This window comes from Bos taurus, chromosome 3 (genome assembly GCF_002263795.3).
Source record: "Bos taurus isolate L1 Dominette 01449 registration number 42190680 breed Hereford chromosome 3, ARS-UCD2.0, whole genome shotgun sequence".
In the NCBI taxonomy this organism is placed as follows: Eukaryota; Metazoa; Chordata; class Mammalia; order Artiodactyla; family Bovidae; genus Bos; species Bos taurus.
This window is the reverse complement of record NC_037330.1, coordinates 69,533,790-69,552,711: the sequence shown is the minus strand read 5'-3', so window position 1 is coordinate 69,552,711 and position 18,922 is coordinate 69,533,790. Positions and strand designations below refer to the sequence as shown.

Genomic DNA, 18,922 nt, shown 5'->3' with positions numbered 1-18,922 from the left:
TCATAACTTTCCTTCCAAGGAGTAAGTGTCTTTTAATTTCATGGCTGCAGTCACCATCTGCAGTGATTTTGGAGCCCAGAAAAATAAAGTCTGACACTGTTTCCACTGTTTCCCCATCTATTTCCCATGAAGTGGTGGGACCGGATGCCATGATCTTCATTTTCTGAATGTTGAGCTTTAAGCCAACTTTTTCACTCTCCACTTTCACTTTCATTAAGAGGCGTTTTAGTTCCTCTTCACTTTCTGCCATAAGGGTGGTGTCATCTGCATATCTGAGGTTATTGATATTTTTCCCGGCAATCTTGATTCCAGCTTGTGTTTCTTCCAGTCCAGCGTTTCTCATGATGTACTCTGCATAGAAGTTAAATAAACAGGGTGACAATATACAGCCTTGACGAACTCCTTTTCCTATTTGGAACCAGTCTGTTGTTCCATGTCCAGTTCTAACTGTTGCTTCCTGATCTGCATACAAATTTCTCAAGAGGCAGATCAGGTTGTCTGGGATTCCCATCTCTTTCAGAATTTTCCACAGTTTATTGTGATCTACACAGTCGAAGGCTTTGGCATAGTCAATAAAGCAGAAATAGAGGTTTTTCTTTAGTTGTATCCAATTCTGTGTGGACTGAAGCCTGCCAGGCTCCTCCATCCAAGGGATTCTCCAGGCAAGAATACTGGAATGGGTTGCTATTTCCTTCTCCAGGGAATCTTCCTGACCCAGGGATTGAGCCCAAGTCTCCTTGCAGGCAGATTCTTTACTGTCTGAGCCACCAGGGACTAAAGTCATGATCATTTCACATCTCTCCTCTGCTCAAAACCCTACTTTTTCTCCCTACTTCACTCAGAGTAAAAAATCTAAGTCTCTGGCCCTCCAGAAAGTCCATATCTCCTAATCTCCTGTTTATTTGGTACACTCATCCATGTAAGCATTCTAACCATTTCTTCAACATGCTCCCATCTTTAAGACTTTGCTCTAACTGTACTTACTGTCTGGAACTTCTTCTGTATCTCCAGGGGCTAATCCCATTTTCTCCTTCAAGTGTTTTCTTGGATCTCCTCTCAAAAATGCCTCCTCTACTAATACTGCAATTTGTACTCCTTGCCCTACCATGATACTCTCAATCCCCCTTCAGTGTCCATTATTTCTTTTTTCTGTGGCAAGTATCACCTTCTAATAGATAATTCGCTTAGGTTATGAGCATCAAAAGAGTAAGAACTTCTGTCTTTTTGTTTACTGTTCTTTCTCAAGAGCCTAGAATAGTGCCTATACATAGCAGCTGCACAACTGATATTTGTTGAATGAATAAATGGGAAAATGTACGACTAGATATGGATGTCATTTCCCTTATTCTTCTTGGTAGAGCTTCCTGTATCTTTGAATTTATATCTTTCATCAGTTCTAGAAAATTCTCAGTCAATACCTTTCAAATATGCTGATACATGTTGGGCCCTTCTCAATCTATTCTCTATCTCTCTTAAGTACAGAATCATATTTTGTCCTTTGTTCATGTTCTGCTGTATTTTGGGTAATTAATTCAGAGTTTCATCTTTCAGTTCATTAATTATCTATTTTACTATTTAACTTATTTAATTTTGAATATAACACTTTATTGCTTTGTTTTGAAAAGTTCTATTTGATTCATCTTCATGTATGCCTAAATATTTTTGATGATTTCTTATTTTTTAGTTGTATTTTTAATTCTTAAACATTAATTCATGTTCTGTATCAGTCCATTTCTGAATCTCTTAGCGACCTCAATCTGAGGCTTGTCGTTTGTTTTGTTTCTTGCAAAAGACCATTTCCATACATGTTTGGAAATCTTTGATTGCAACTCATACATTGTTCATTTTAATCTGTTGAAACCTGGTGATCTGAATTGAAGGTGCTTCCATCTAGAGAGGATTCATATTTATTTCTATTGGCAACCAAAGGGTACTACCAAACTAGGGTCACTTTATGCGTTTTCCAGGATCCAGCACCTACCCCAGGAGTTTCAGGCCTGACCCTCTACTCCTCTGCTGGCTCTGAGTCTCCTGATTGTAGCACTGGTATGATCTACCCATAATCTCACATGAGCCTCCTGCTCAGTTCCCCACTTTTTAGCTTGTGGGTTGAAAATGGTTTTGCTTTCTGGGATACTTCATTTCTAATAAGCTCATGAAAAAACTAAATAAAACAATACAATATAATATGCCATCATTTCATAGCAAAAGGACCCTTCAGATTATTTAGTTCCTTCACACTGGTGGATGTGAAAGTCTCAGCAGTAATTTTCCAATTTATTTTTCTGTTCCTATCTCATTCCTGTCCTAGTGTGTGTTTGTCGTTAAAAAGTATGTTCCCTGGGCTTCAAGTCCTCTTTCCTTAATAATATTCCTGCATAATAATAAAACAATAAATACCATTTATTGAACAATTATTATGGCGGCTCTCTAAGTACTTTATATACATTGTTTATTTAACACTCAGAGATTCCTGTTATACAGTTGAGGAAACTATGAAATACAGAACTATGTACTTGCAGAGAACTGTGCTTTTTCCAAATTCCAAATACATATTTATAACCATGGCATTATATGGCTATCCCCTATGTAACTCTTAATTTTTTATAATCAATGAGAATTGTTCACATGCCCAAACTCTAAGACAGAAAAGGGCAGGGGATACTTTGAGCTCCGAGCAAGAAAACAAAGGCTTTTTGACAAAAAGTTTTCTTGGGAGTTTCAGATTAGGAGACAGCAATTCTTATGTTCCTTCATGAGGTTCATGGGCGGCTGCACAGCATGAACAGATAAGGAATGATACATGGAGTCACCTAAACAACTGTTGAGAAACTCAGTGAGGATAACAAGCACGATAATAACAATAACCCAAGACATCCTGAGTGTCTACTGTGTTCCAGGGACTGTTCTGCTGCTAAGTCACTTCAGTCGTGTCCGACTTTTCGCAACCCCATGGACTGCAGCCTACCAGGTTCCTCCACCCATGGGATTTTCCAGGCAAGAGTACTGGAGTGGGGCGCCATTGCCTTCTCCAGGGACTGTTCTAAGAGCTTTATATTCATTGTCTCATTCAATTCTCACAGTAATGGTATGATGGAGATACCATTATTGTGTTGATAATCATTCAGAAACTTTTCCAAGTCCTCCAGTTACATTATGGAGACAGGACTGGAACTCAAGCTAACTACAGATTTTGGGTATTCTACATTCTTATACTGATATGTGTAAAGCTCTTCTTCTTTGGGTGACAGAAACAAGATAGTGTTATTTTGGTATCTGTGACTATAAAAGTCTCATTGTCGATGTAAATGGTGTTGTAGGAAAATCATTCTTTTGAATAGAAACCTCTCAAACATTCATATACTGGCTCATATGTTTATTAGAAGGCTGAGAAGAAGTGCTATACTGTTCACTGATTCTTTATGACCCTGTAGACTGTAGCCCACCAGGCTCATCTGTCCATAGAATTCTCCAGGCAAGAATACTGGAATGGGTAACCATTTCCTTCTCCAGAGGATCTTCCCAACTCAAGGATCAAACCCAGGTCTCCTGCATTGTAGGCAGATTCTTTACCATCTGAGGCACCAGGGAAGCCCAATTCTTTTTTTAATGTTCGGATTTCACCTGTACTGCATTTGGCAGAACTGAGTTAATAATTAGAGTTCAACCTAGAAGTAAAGTAACTCTCCATCCAATAAGTGTAATTCAGAATACTTGCCTCTAGAGGGTGATGGCCCATTATGGAGTACTGGCCAATTATTAAAGTGTGTGACAGTACCTGGATTAAAAGTCCTAAGTTGAAAGAGAAAAATAGATCGATCACACATCTATAACTATGCAGACCTGGGCCTTTGATCAGATAAAAAGTAAAAAGACTAAAAGAAACTGTCTGAAATAGTTTTCATTAACCTAAATGGGATTCTTTTCACCTGCTCCTTAATACTCTTGAGATATGAGATCAAAGACTGTAGAGAAAAAGAGAAGAATATTTTGATAGCACTTACCCCCACCAGGATAAAGAAGAAAGAAGTAACAGAGACACTGTATGCAGAATTAAGTAATTTTTCTCAATTTAACACCTTTAGGAAGACAGTAAAGAAGGATTAAATTCACTCGAAGTAAAATGCTTTCTGGTTATTGACAATGGCAACTGAAAAGAAAAAGATTATTTTGATATTTGGTGATTTTAAGATGGGTGGATACCTACCATAAGCTATGATTCCAATCACACCAAAGGTGAAGATCCAGAAAAGCAATCCAGCTGTGAACCTCAGGAGCATCACAAACATCCAGCTGAGGAACATGGCGATAGTCAGGCCACTGGAGGATAAAAGGCACAACAAACATAGGGGGCCAGTGTGCTAAACATACCAAACATAGCAAGACAACACTTATTTCTATTCAAAATAATTCTCGATTATTTTATCTGACTGTAGAAACATTTATGACATTAAAAAGTATAAGCAATTCTTTCTGTTAAGACTTTCAAGGGAAACAATAGGATCATCAGAACTTGATAAATGAATCATTTTTGGTGCCTAGGTAAATGCAAATTCTGTGTCCATAGTTGTTTCAGGAAAAATCACAATTCCTATCTGCCGCAGTCCTATTTTTTTCCTTCATACTTATGCACCAAGTAATAAGCAACAAAGCATATCCATGAGACGTTATTGCAGCTCTAGATACCTGGTCACTAATGAAAACCATATGTGATATAACTAGCAGTAAGAAAACAATCTTAGGGCAGAAAGACAAGCTAAATAATTGTCCTACACAGTTCCTGAATCCATGATTTTGTAGCCATTATCATTCTGGTCTAATTATCTCTAATCATTTGTGATGTCTAACATCACCAGACACTTATTTCAGATCCCCAGTGATCTGTGGGCCATTATCTGGAGCCGGGATAAGGCCTCTGTGTCTCCTGGGCCATGTGACTTTATCAAGCAATCAAGAACATGACTATTTTCCTTGTTTTAATTTCTTCCTGGGGTTTGATTGAGTACTGGAGGTACTTCTTCCCAACCTCACTATATATCCAGGTTAAAGTCATATTGGATTTTTCTAAGTGATTTCATCAAAGACAACTCACTAAAATTGGAAATTTGGCTGATGCCTCTATTAAGACCTAACATTGCTGGTGATATCTGCACATTTCCAAATAGCAACAGACAGCCTGGCACAGTTACCGAGCCTATTGTCTTTAGATGTTATCTTTCAGTTCAGTTCAGTTCAGTTCAGTCGCTCAGTCATGTCCGACTCTTTGCGACCCCATGAATCGCAGCACGCCAGGCCTCCCTGTCCATCACCAACTCCTGGAGTTCACTGAGACTCACGTCCATCGAGTCAGTGATGCCATCCAGCCATCTCATCCTCTGTCATCCCCTTCTCCTCCTGCCCCCAATCCCTCCCAGCATCAGAGTCTTTTCCAATGAGTCAACTCTTTGCATGAGGTGGCCAGAGTACTGGAGTTTCAGCTTTAGCATCATTCCTTCCAAAGAAATCCCAGGGCTGATCTCCTTCAGAATGGATTGGTTGGATCTGCTTGCAGTCCAAAGGACTCTCAAGAGTCTTCTCCAACACCACAGTTCAAAAGCATCAACTCTTCGGCACTCAGCCTTCTTCACAGTCCAACTCTCACATCCATACATACCACTGGAAAAACCATAGCCTTGACTAGCTGGACCTTTTTTGGCAAAGTAATGTCTCTGCTTTTCAATATGCTATCTAGGTTGGTCATGATGTTATCTTTAAGAAGAAACTATTAATAATACTGTCACTGGATAGATGACAGCATGTACCAGAGTACCTTCTCAGTGCACAGTCTTACAGAGCCTGGGCTTTTAATTTAGAAGCAAACCACAGATACTTTAATGCTGAAATATGCAGTGTGATTGAAAAATTATTCTATGGCATAGGACAAGAGGGTTATTAAAAAAAAGATTGGGGCAGGGGGTGGAGGCTTCCCTGGTGGCTCAGTGGTAAAGAGTCCTCCTGTCAATACAGGAGACACAGGTTCAATCCCTGGTCTGGGAAGACCTCACATGCTGTGAAGCAGCCAACTCCATGTGCCATTAACTATTGAGCCTGTGTTCCAGAGCCCCAGAACTGCAACTACTGAAGCCCTTGCCCTAGAGCCTGCGCTCGGCAACAAGAGAAGCCACCGCAATGAGAAGCTCCCACTTGCTGCAACTAGAGAAAAGCCTGTGTAGTAACCAAGACCCAGCACAGCCAAAAATAAAAATAAATAAAATAAAAATTTTAAAAACAAGATCAGAGGGGAAAAATAAAAAATATAGTTCTTGACTACTTGTGTTTTTAATTCCCACATAAAAATTCTGAGTATACTAAGTCCCAGCATGTCAGTGTTTGGCTTTATATGTATGAAACAGATGAGAACAGAAGAACTGATAATAAAGGGAGGTGTTTATGCTCTAGTGTTTAGTCCCTGGGTAGAGACTATTTCAGTGTGTGTGAGGAGGACAGGAGAATCTGTTATAAATTATACCTTACTCAGGTGAGAGTAGAAAAGCCAAAATAAAGAAGAGACAAATTATCTAGTGATATTCAGGTCTGACAATAGGGGCACCAGTTTCCTATCAAGTGTAAACTACAATCTCTGCCATGGAGATATATCTTGAAATACACACTGAAAATAATCACTCTGTTTAAGACAAAGCATAACAATGTAAAACTTCATAAAACTATCTAGTTTTATAGCTCTAAAAACTGCTGCTGCTGCTGCTGCTAAGTCGCTTCAATTGTGTCTGACTCTGTGCGACCCCATAGCCGGCAGCCCACCAGGCTCCACCGTCCCTGGGATTCTCCAGGCAAGAACACCGGAGTGGGTTGCCATTTCCTTCTCCAATGCAGGAAAGTGAAAAGTGAAAGTGAAGTCGCTCAGTCGTGTCCGACTCTTAGCGACCCCATGGACTGCAGCCTACCAGGCTGCTCTGTCCATGGGATTTTCTAGGCAAGAGTACAGGAGTGGGGTGCCAGCGCCTTCTCTAGCTCTAAAAACTACTCCCTAGTATTTTACACACAATACAATTTTGACTTTATAAGCACCTTACTTAAATATATCTATCTTATCCCCCTAGTACTTTTATAACTGTTTCTTAAACCCACATTTTCTATGTATCTAAGGCAATGGCACCCCACTCCAGTACTCTTGCCTGGAAAATCCCATGGATGGAGGAGCCTGGTAGGCTGCAGTCCATGGGGTCGCTAAGAGTCGGACACGACTGAGCGACTTCACTTTCACTTTTCACTTTCATGCATTGGAGGAGGAAATGGCAACCCACTTCACTGTTCTTGCCTGGAGAATCCCAGGGATGGCGGTGCCTGGTGGGCTGCCGTCTATGGGGTTGCACAGAGTTGGACACGACTGAAGTGACTTAGCAGCAGCAGCAGCAGCTACTGTCCAAGAATCGTACTAGGACTCTGGAAAACAAAGAAAAGATAGACATAGTTACCATACTAAGAGTTCATAGTTTATCAGAGGGAAAGAGACAGGTAAATAAAATACAAGATGGTAGGTGCTATATAGAAGATAGATATGTGTGTTTACATATATGTACACACATATACACACACACACAATGAATGAGGAACACAGAGGTGCAAGTAATTTATTATATCTAGGGAAGTTAAAAAGATATCATAAGTGACACAAAAGCTGATTTTAAATAATGAGATGAAGTTTCCCAGGACACAAAGGAGGATATTCTAGGAAAGAGAATAGAATGTGCAAAAACACAAGGGTGTGATGGTCTGAGAATGGGTGTGCTATTTGCTGTGTTTAGAATATAGGGTTAATCAAGAAACATGGATGGAGATAAGTCTGAGAAAGTAACTTGGATAGGTTGTAAGAGTTCTTGTAAGTATCTGAAGAAGTTTCCAGTTTATTCTTTGATTACTAGGGAATCATAGATGCCTTTAAGGTACTTAAGGTACAAGAAGGTGACAAAAAGCCAGATAGTAATGACAGCCTTAGGGATATCACACGCATGTACCTGTGTACACACATTTTCCTTTATGTTTAAGAAATGCAAATCTTATATCTGAAAATTTAAAACCTCTTCCTCCCTTCATTTTTCTTTTTCAGCTTTTCATAAGTACAGTGAGTTTGATGAGGATGATAACAAACATTATGTGGAAGGGCTGCGTTAAAAAATAAGAATGATCCTTTGGAGATCAAGGGAAGGACAAATGTTATACGTGGTGAAAGGCACGCACATACCACAGTGAGGCCCCATGGGACTTGAAATATATGAATACTCTTACTAGTAATTTAATAAGTAAAATTAAAATTTACATTCTTATAACTTTCTGCTAATATTGGGCAGATTTCCAAATATTTTGGGCTCTTCACTCTGTCTGAAAAAGAAACTGGCAGGAACTGAAATCTGAGTCAATCTCTCATTCATGAATATGAATGGGGAATTTGATGAAAGAAATTCTACAAAGATAAACTCAGAATGGGCTGGAGACGAAACACTTATGTTTTCACTTACATGAGAATCCAATACCATGTCATTGCATAGTCTTCAAACACCTTCACTCCAATTGCCCTTGCATCAAGGGCTTTATTGATACCACTGAATTCAAAGAAGAAAAAAAATCAATTATTTTTTGACTACCATTAAAGAGAAATGTTCTTATTATGATAAAACGGACCTGGAAGCTGATATTCTAAGAATATTTTTAGAAATCATTTATCGCTAGTGACCCCTTTGCTAGCCACAATAATATATGAGATGTCACTTTGGTGAACCTACAAAGGTAGCTACAGCTACACACAGAGGAACCATTGCCTTCAAAAGTGGTAAACATACCTTTTTTTCCAACATATGCAACATGCCCTCAGTGTTGCAGAGACCTCACTATAAGACATGAATTTAAATAAGATCAGCTTCTAACTTATAAAATCCATAGAGCTAAGAGTGAATATATTTAATTTCCCCTTCTTAATCTTTTGACACTCTGTTGCAGAAGGCACAAAGAGGCATATGCAGAAAAGTACACAAATCATTAGCATCCAGTTGAATGGGTTATCAAAGTGAACACACTTGGTAAGTACAACATAGTCATTCCTTCCCCCTATGTGCTCCAATTACAATACCTCTCCCTTCCCCTAAAATAACCACAGTTCTGACTTTTGTGATTATAATTTCCCAGTTTTCTTAGTTGTACCATATATATATGCATCATAGTGTAATTTAATTTAGTTGGGCTTCTCAGGTGGCACTAGTGGTGAAGACCCTGCCTGCCAGTGAAGGAGACATAAGAGATGTGAGTTCGATCCCTGTATCGGGAAGATTCCCTGGAGGTGGGCATGGCTACCCACTCCAGTATTCGTGCCTGGAGAATCCCATGGACAGAAGAACCTGGCAGGCTACAGTCCACAGGGTCTCAAAGAGTCGGACACGACTAAAGCAACTTAGCACACATGTGCTTACTTCAAACTTTTATCAATGGAACTGTACTATTAGTACAATACATTTTTGCAATATATTTTTAATTTTAAATTCAACAACTGAGCTATGCAATGATATTCTGTGTTTATATTTGTATACACACATCTGTGTGCATGAGAAAATTATATTTCCAAATAACATGGAACACCACGATGCATACAGCCAAGAGAAACAGAAAATTTACTTCACTGTAAGTAGTAATAGAAATTCAACACAGTACTAACACAGCAGCATCGTGGTTGTTTCATTTTTCTTAAGGCTCCCTTCCATTTAAACAGCTGGCGGTTTTATTATTTCAGTCATTTTTTTTTTAAATGATGCTTTAAAAAAATAATGGGTTTTTAAAATTATGCTCATCCAAAAGTAAATTATATTAAGGTGTTTCAATGTTTCCTGATGTCTCATTTATGTACCTGTTGATGGTGAAAGACTTAACCATTTTGAAAAACATAATTGTTCTTTCAAATTCATTCTTCTTTTTCCTTTGGTTTTCTTAATGAACACATACAAATTTCTCCAATCCACAGTGACATGAATATTTCATAATAAACATAATTCTTCCTCTATAACCCTTAACCTAACAAAGCTTTAGTTCAGGGATAATAATGGGGTGCATAAAATTGAAAATGGGGATTTGATCTACATACTTTGCAGCTCTTCTGAGTTCTGCAGCATTTCTTGTCTTTCCACTTCCATCATCAAACACTGTCTTATTTCCTACTGTTAAAGTGCCATTTTTAGTAGAGAAGTCTGGGAAACATCTCTGGAGAACTGTAAAAATAAATTAAAATTACGATAATCACTTTTCTTTCTTTACGATGTCCTCTCTTTCTTCAGCTTTCTGTTTTTTATAATCAAAATGCTTACTTGCTAGACACTATATAACTTGCTCATTATAGATAACCGCCCATTACTTGATAATCAGACTTTTTGATGATTCTCAGACAGACATGGGAAGTAAATACAATCATGATCTGAAGCTACATTTAAACTTGAGTATTTCATACATGATATATTCATTAAGTAGCCATAAGCAGGGCACATAGCACAGGTTTTATAATACTGACAACCTTGCTCTCATACTAAACACATCTTAATAAACAGGCTATATTTACTTGAATTATTAGATGAATTTAGTTTTGTTATTTTTTAAAAAAATTCTTAGATATTCCTTGAGTGAAACCTTGAAAACCAGAGTTTAGTGAATAATTCTTTAAGAAATAAGCATCAGCTCAAACTTTAGGCTACTAAGATAACTGAATTTTTATTTATAAAATGTTAATAATTTGCCTCTCTTCCAGCTTTTTCATTTATCAGTTTTTTAGAGGGGTTGGAAATGGAAATATAAAGCCATCAAAAATGGCCCATACTTTGTCAACTAGCATGATTTCTGAGAGTTTGTCATTCAATCTTTTATGTACTTTTTAATTCAACAGGATCTTTGCTTCTTTACAAATCTCTAAGCAGAAGATATTAAGAAGAGATGGCAAGAATACACAGAAGAACTGTACAAAAAAGATCTTCACGATCCAGATAATCATGATGGTGTGATCACTGACCTAGAGCCAGACATCCTGGAATGTGAAGTCAAGTGGGCCTTAGAAAGCATCACTACAAACAAAGCTAGTGGAGGTGATGGAATTCCAGTTGAGCTATTCCAAATCCTGAAAGATGATGCTGTGAAAGTGCTGCACTCAATATGCCAGCAAATTTGGAAAACTCAGCAGTGGCCAGAGGACTGGAAAAGGTCAGTTTCATTCCAATCCCAAAGAAAAGCAATGCCAAAGAATGCTCAAACTACCACACAATTGCACTCATCTCACACGCTAGTAAAGTAATGCTCAAAATTCTCCAAGCCAGGCTTCAGCAATATGTGAACCATGAACTTCCTGATGTTCAAGCTGGTTTGAGAAAAGGCAGAGGAACCAGAGATCAAATTGCCAACATCTGCTGGATCGTGGAAAAAGCAAGAGAGTTCCAGAAAAACATCTATTTCTGCTCTATTGACTATGCCAAAGCCTTTGACTGTGTGGATCACAATAAACTGTGGAAAATTCTGAAAGAGATGGGAATACCAGACCACCTGCCCTGCCTCTTGAGAAATTTGTATGCAGGTCAGGAAGCAACAGTTCGAACTGGACATGGAACAACAGACTGGTTCCAAATAGGAAAAGGAGTATGTCAAGGCTGTATATTGTCACCCTGTTTATTTAACTTATACGCAGAGTACATCATGAAAAATGCTGGACTGGAAGAAACACAAGCTGGAATCAAGATTGCCGGGAGAAATATCAATCACCTCAGATATGCAGATGACACCACTCTTATGGCAGAAAGTGAAGAGGAACTAAAAGACCTCTTAATGAAAGTGAAAGTGGAGAGTGAAAAAGTTGGCTTAAAGCTCAACATTCAGAAAACCAAGATCATGGCATCCAGTCCCATCACTTCATGGGAAATAGATGGGGAAACAGTGGAAACAGTGTCAGACTTTATTTTTCTGGGCTCCAAAATCACCGCAGATGGTGACTGCAGCCATGAAATTAAAAGACGCTTACTCCTTGGAAGGAAAGTTATGACCAACCTAGATAGCATATTGCAAAGCAGAGACATTACTTTGCCAACAAAGGTCCGGCTAGTCAAGGCTATGGTTTTTCCAGTGGTATGTATGGATGTGAGAGTTGGACTGTGAAGAAGGCTGAGTGCCGAAGAGTTGATGCTTTTGAACTGTGGTGTTGGAGAAGACTCTTGAGAGTCCCTTGGACTTCAAGGAGATCCAACCAGTCCATTCTGAAGGAGATCAGCCCTGGGATTTCTTTGGAAGGAATGATGCTAAAGCTGAAACTCCAGTACTTTGGCCACCTCATGCAAAGAGTTGACTCATTAGAAAAGACTCTGATGCTGGGAGGGATTGGGGGCAGGAAGAGAAGGGGATGACAGAGGATGAGATGGCTGGATGGCATCACTGACTCGATGGACGTGAGTCTGAGTGAACTCCAGGAGTTGGTGATGGACAGGGAGGCCTGGCGTGCTGCAATTCATGGGGTCGCAAAGAGTCAGACACGACTGAGCGACTGATTTGATATGATCTGATTACTAAAAATGTTTTAAAATCTCAATTTTACAGGAAGAAAGAGGAAGAATCAGGAATGGTTTATCTTTTTTTTTTTTTTTTTTTACAAGAAGTAATACAGACTTGCAGGAGTTGATATGGAGTTTAAACCTGAAAATATGAAAGCAGTTGATACAGAGAAAGAACTATGTCTTCATAAAGCTTTTCCTGACTTATCTGGCTTTAAAATCAGTTTGTCTACTCACCTTCATCACCTGTAGCATCTGTAATAGGGATGACTGCTTAGTATCCTTTCTCTGTCCTGCTCCTCCCTGGCAAATTTGACATAGTCTCTACCAGATGCTTCTATTCCCTCTCAATCCAACCATATTTCTTCCTCCACCTCGCCATGGAAATTGTCCTCCCAGTGATTCCAGTGACCCCCTAATTGCCAAAGCTTCCAAATACTTTTTACTCTTCATCCAGCTGGAACCCATTACCTAGCACAGGGCTTGGTACAGAATGGAACTCAGTAAATCTTTGCTGTTGAATGAGTTAATTTTCCTGTTGAATGAGTCTTTGACACAGGAGACAACCCCTGCCCTTTATAACCCCTCCCCTGTCTTCCCTTGGTTCACAGGCCCAGGTTCTCTCCTACCCTCTCTTCGGCCTTTTCGTGTACTCCTTTTCTTTTTGCTGCTTCAATATGATCCCATCTACAGAACCTCCCAAACTTGTTCTATGTGGTATTTCTGGACCGTAACTCATCTAGTCTGTTACCTTTAATTACTAAATATGGTCATTATATTTTTGGAAAGTAGAGAAAAATTCTTGAAACAAGATACAAAACTTCACATGGTTTTACAAGCTACAGTGAACTATATTAACATTTTGGTGCATTTCCTTCCAGTCTTTCTTCTGTATACATTTTTTTGTTGTTGTTGTTGAGAGTTATTAACTATATAGTACATGGGATATTGTCTCTTGTTTCTTTTATTATTACTTATTTCCATTTATAAAATCTTTAATGAGTGAATTTTGTTAGCTGCATAACATTGTTTCAAGTATTATATTTAATTCCCTATTGGGGGGATACAAATTGACTTCAGTGTTTCCTTCACTAGACTTTGAAGGACTGTGCCTTATTCATTTTTGTGTCCCCAATGTGGGCTTCCCTGGTGGCTCACTAGTAAAGAATCTGCCTGGCAATACAGGAGATGTGGGTTCGATCCCAGGATCAGGAAGATCCCCTGGAGAAGGAAATGGCAACCCATTCCAGTATTCTTGGACTCCCTGATGGCACAGTTGGTAAAGAACCCACCTGCAATGCGGGAGACCAGAGTTTGATCTCTGGGTTGGGAAGATCCCCTGGAAAAGGAAAAGGCTGCCTACTCCAGTATTCTGGCCTGGAGAATTCCATGGACAAAGGAACCTGGTGGGCTACAGTCCTGCTGCTGCTGCTGCTAAGTCACTTCAGTCGTGTCTGACTCTGTGCGCCCCCATAGACGTCAGCCCACCAGGCTCCGCCGTCCCTGGGATTCTCCAGGCAAGAACACTGGAGTGGGTTGCCATTTCCTTCTCCAATGCATGAAAGTGAAAAGTGAAAGTGAACTCACTCAGTCGTGTCCGACTCTTAGCGAACCCATGGACTGCAGCCCACCAGGCTCCTCCGTCCATGGGATTTTCCAGGCAAGAGTACTGGAGTAGGGTGCCATTACCTTCTCCAGGGCTACAGTCCATGGAGTTGCAAAAGAGTCAGACATGACTTAGCAACTAAACAACAACATCCACAAAGTACATTTTATATTGTGTTATCTAAACGAACTATAATTGTAAAGGCAGGAAATATCTTATATACCTAATGTATCTTCAGTGACTAATGATTCATTTTTACCCTTTTGCATAAAAATCTGTAACACTGTCCTTAACTACAGACACTGTTGCTCAAGGAATCCTGGTTAAATGCAGTTGCTTGCCAGACCCACAACTTTGATGGAGGGTCTTTAATGAGCCAGAGAAGAACGAAGGGAGCATGTAAGACATTGTGTTTGATAGTTGCTAACTCAATGGTACCTGACTTTCTACTCAAACTAATGTCTATTATCTTTCTTCCATTTTAAAAGAAATATGTACTCATTGTGGAAAAACAGATAAGAAAAAAGAAGAAAGAAGACAGAAAATGGCCATAGTTTTGCTGTCTCCAAAATCAGTTTAGTTCAGTTGCTCACTCGTGTCTGACTCTTTGTGACCCCATGGACTGCAGCACACCAGGCCTTCCTGTCCATCACCAACTCCCAGAGCTTACTCAAACTCATGTCCATTGAGTCAGTGATGCCATCCAGCCATCTCATCCTCTATCATCCCCTTTTTCTCCTGCCTTCTATCTTTCCCAGCATCAGGGTCTTTTCAAATGAGTCAGTTCTTCACATCAGGTAGCCAAAGTACAGCAGTTTCAGCTTCAGTATCAGTCCTTTCAATGAATATCCAGGAATACTGATTTCCTTTAAGACTGACTGGTTGGATCTCCTTGCAGTCCAAGAGACTCTCAAAGAGTCTTCTCTAACACCACAGTTCAAAAGCATCAATTTGTCAGCGTTCAGTTTTCTCCATAGTCCAACTCTCACATCCATACATGACTACTGGAAAAACCATAGCTTTGACTAGATGGACCTTTGTTGGCAAAGTAATGTCTCTGCTTTTTAATATGCTATCAAGTTGGTCATAACTTTTCTTCCAAGGAGCAAGCATCTTTTAATTCCGTGGCTGCAGTCACCATCTGCAGTGATTTTGGAGCCTCAAAAAATAAAGTCTGTCACTGTTTTCACTGTTTCCCCATCTATTCACTATGAAGTGATGGGACCAGATGCCATGATCTTAGTTTTCTGAATGCTGAGTTTTAAGCCAACTTTTTCACTCTCCTCTTTCGCTTTCATCATGAGGCTATTTAGTTCTTCTTCATTTTTTGCCCTAAGTGTGGTGTCATCTGCATATCTGAGGTTATTGATATTTCTCCCATCAATCTTGATTTCAGCTAATTACTTAATATTTTGGCATATTTCTCTTCAATCTTTTTCTTTGAATATACTTTTGTTTATTCATTTTCATTTTTAGAGGCTTGTCATTACAATGTATATAGTATTTTTCATTTTATTTAAAATTGTAACATAAACAATACTTATGTGTAAAAATTCTAAAATATTTCATTTAATAAATGCATCATAATTTATTTCAGTATATTATTGCTTTTGAATATTAGAATATTTCCTTTTCTTTTTTTGGTTGTTTTGAATAACATTGTGATGGACATCTTTATATAAAGTTTTTTATCTGTAGTTAGAATTATGTCCTTAAGAAAGGAAAATGAGTGATTATCTCATTTTCTCCTAAACAGGGTTTACGTTTATAAATTTTAAAGAAATACAATGTCAATTCATTCAGGAGACATATAAATATTTCATGTTTTAAATGAATATATAAATTCATATAAATGGGGTATAAATATATACCCCATTCCTACTTACTCCCCAAGCAATTTTTCAACAAATTTTTTGGCCGAATTCAGGGGTAGGTGTATTTGGGTATGTCTGCGTGTGGCTCATGTGTTTTCTTAGAGTAGCAAAGAATCAAACTGACTGAACTTTTAATATTCAATTTTTAAACTTTTCTGTGTGCATTTATGCCACCAAACCTAAAACCTCACTCCTGGGGAACACCCTAGGCTGGAGTCAGAAGAATGGGCTTTGTAGCTTTGGCTTTCTTCTCAATTAACTCAGGGAGTATGGGCCAGTTATAGGACCATTCTCAGCCTCATTTTTGTCAATTGTAAAATCAGTGAACTGAATTAAATAGCTTCTTGGTAGATCCTGTGTTTCTGAGGTAAAATAATAACCACTTACAAGGTTTGCTTGGATAAATCGCTGATGGACAATCATTATCCAGTAAAACTTGTGAGAGAGTCTAAAATTGAAGGAAGAATGTGTTAACATTTCGAAGACTATGTGACGACACATCTTAGTCAATATATAAATTGTGTCCTTTAAAAATGCAATTCCCTAATAATTTCCTTATTCCAAATTACTCCCCTAGTGAGAGTAATTGTAAGATTATCATACACACATACTTGTTTGACAAACACTCTTAAATATCCTAACTGTAATTCAATTGAATCAACAATAATAAAGTCAGACATGCTGAAACCAAGGTACATCTTTGAAGGTGTGTATCTTTGTCTTAGTTATATCCTCAGTCTAATGCTTTTATTTTTTCCTGGAAAGATGATATCTCCTTTAATTTAGAAGCCATCACAGCTAATTAACATAATAAGGTTTTAGAAGTCCCTTATAAATCTTAAGTCTAGGTAGTGTTTGGGGATTTTTTTTCAAATGAGTAATTATCAAATCAGGTTTGGAAATAAAGTTCTTGTTACTCTGTAGCCATGGAGCTTTATCACCACATTAATGAAATGGTGACCGCAAATGACATTTAGCTCCTAGCTCTTGACAGCAAAAAAATCCATCCAAGTGGAGAATCTGTTGGTGTCAGGAAATAGTTCATACTAACTTACCAGACTTAATAGTCCTGTATAACACCCCAAGTCTACAAAATGATATGCTCTAAATTGTGTTGTGTTTGTATATATACGTGCATTTGTGTTTTAATGAAATGGTAACATTAGTAATAATTTCCTAGAAAATTTTGGAGCCTGTCCAGTTATAAATACATTACACTTGAGATTGAAACAAGATAAATTCTTCTCTAGTTTTAAGCTTAAACACATATACCTCCGCAGGCTTAAGAAAAGTAGTCCGGCAGAACTGGCTGTAGTATGTCCAGTATTCACTGTCGTTTTTGTACTTAAATTGTATTTCCATGTAAGTTAAAAATCTTTCTGGGCACTTGGAGACACAGATCTGTGAAATAAATACAGTGGTAGGAATTGAATTGAATTGAGTTGAACAAACCAAGGAATTATCTACAAGGTTAAACTTCTAAATTACCCATCACAATAAAAAAGCAAAGCACCAATTTCCATCTAAGAAACTTAAATCAATTTTCTAAACATATTGTAAAAAATTAAATTTCATGTACCGGCTATCAACCTCTACTCCTTGCCCTTGGATGCTAATATGCTATTAAAACAATAAGATACAATACAACGACAAAATATTTTTAACTTCTGATTTGATATAGTTGTAGATCTTTACACAGCTTTAAAAATAATAAATTCCATGTACCTTTCACCCAGTTTTGGCTAATGGTAATAATTCGCATAACCATAGCACAATATCACAACCAGGAAGCTGGTATTGTTAGAATCCACTAACCTTATTCAGTTTTTACCAGTTTTACAGGTGTTCATGTGTGTGTGTGTGTGTGCAATTTTATCACTTGTAGATGTGACATCATCCACAGGACAGAGATGAACTTTTAATGAAATTTTTAATGATTTTCTGAATTAGTAGATAAAAGTTTAATCCAAGATTAATTTTGCCTGAGTAGTTTATACATTTTCAGGGTTAGAATCTTGCTTTCTTTCCTATGTATGACTAGAATGGTAATTAAAAATGCTCCAAACATTGATAACTTATGCCACTAAGAACTATCATAACCAGTAAATTCTCAGAACATAATTGGGGGGTTTATTACCATAAGAAACTAACAAAATTAGGGATATTTGCAGTAATCAATCATTATTATTGTCTTTTAGCAACACCAGTCAAACGTGGGCAGAGACGTCACTGATGGAATTATCTTTAATGAACTTTAGGGGCCTATTAATACCAAATCAGATCACTGTGCTAGTCCACAGAGCTACTGTGGAGTGACTGCAATCCAATTAGTAACTCCACAGAGAGAAAACACAATCAGGGAGGAGGCACTCTGTTTGTTTTGCTTTTGTATGTAATAAAAAACCAACGATCACATGATGTCATGAGAGTTGCAGTCAATTCTTGAACATTCTCTCCTCTACCTCCAGTTCCTCCTTATAGAAGCCCTCTCAGCTCTGACTTGCTCCATCTCCCTACCATATTGTGATAACTATTCTCATTGGCCAGATTGTAGCTCAGCCTCCACTGGCAATTAGGTAAAAACACAGCTGCTAAGCTGATATCTCTTTCCTATCTTTTGGTCATGTTTCTGCTACATGAGGACATTTGGTATCGACCCCACAGCTAAGGTAGTAGGTGGATACCTAAATGGGTACCTCAAGTGTCATAGTTAATATTGTTTTGTAGCAGCAGCATTCTAACTTCTTTTAGAAGCTTCTAAAAGGTAAACAACCCATCTCCATGTTCACACCTCCAGATGTAATTTCTGTTTCTTAGTCTCTCCTACACACGTGCACACACTCAAGTACATACACACATTCATGCACATCTAGAGGAAATAATGA

The 18,922-nt window shown here is 38.3% G+C and overlaps 1 protein-coding gene across 4 annotated transcripts in view; it reads right to left on the bottom strand.

Moving 5' to 3' along the window:
* SLC44A5 (solute carrier family 44 member 5) overlaps nt 1-18,922 on the bottom strand; it is a 427,045-nt gene that overhangs the window by 31,239 nt on the left and 376,884 nt on the right. For all 4 annotated transcript variants that reach the window (XM_059884629.1, XM_024989419.2, NM_001281916.1 and 1 more), the window contains 5 exon segments: nt 17,310-17,438; nt 16,425-16,485; nt 10,127-10,250; nt 8,517-8,600; nt 4,208-4,320 (listed from right to left, as the gene is read on the bottom strand). In XM_059884629.1, coding sequence (XP_059740612.1) covers nt 4,208-4,320; nt 8,517-8,600; nt 10,127-10,250; nt 16,425-16,485; nt 17,310-17,438 — 511 coding nt within the window.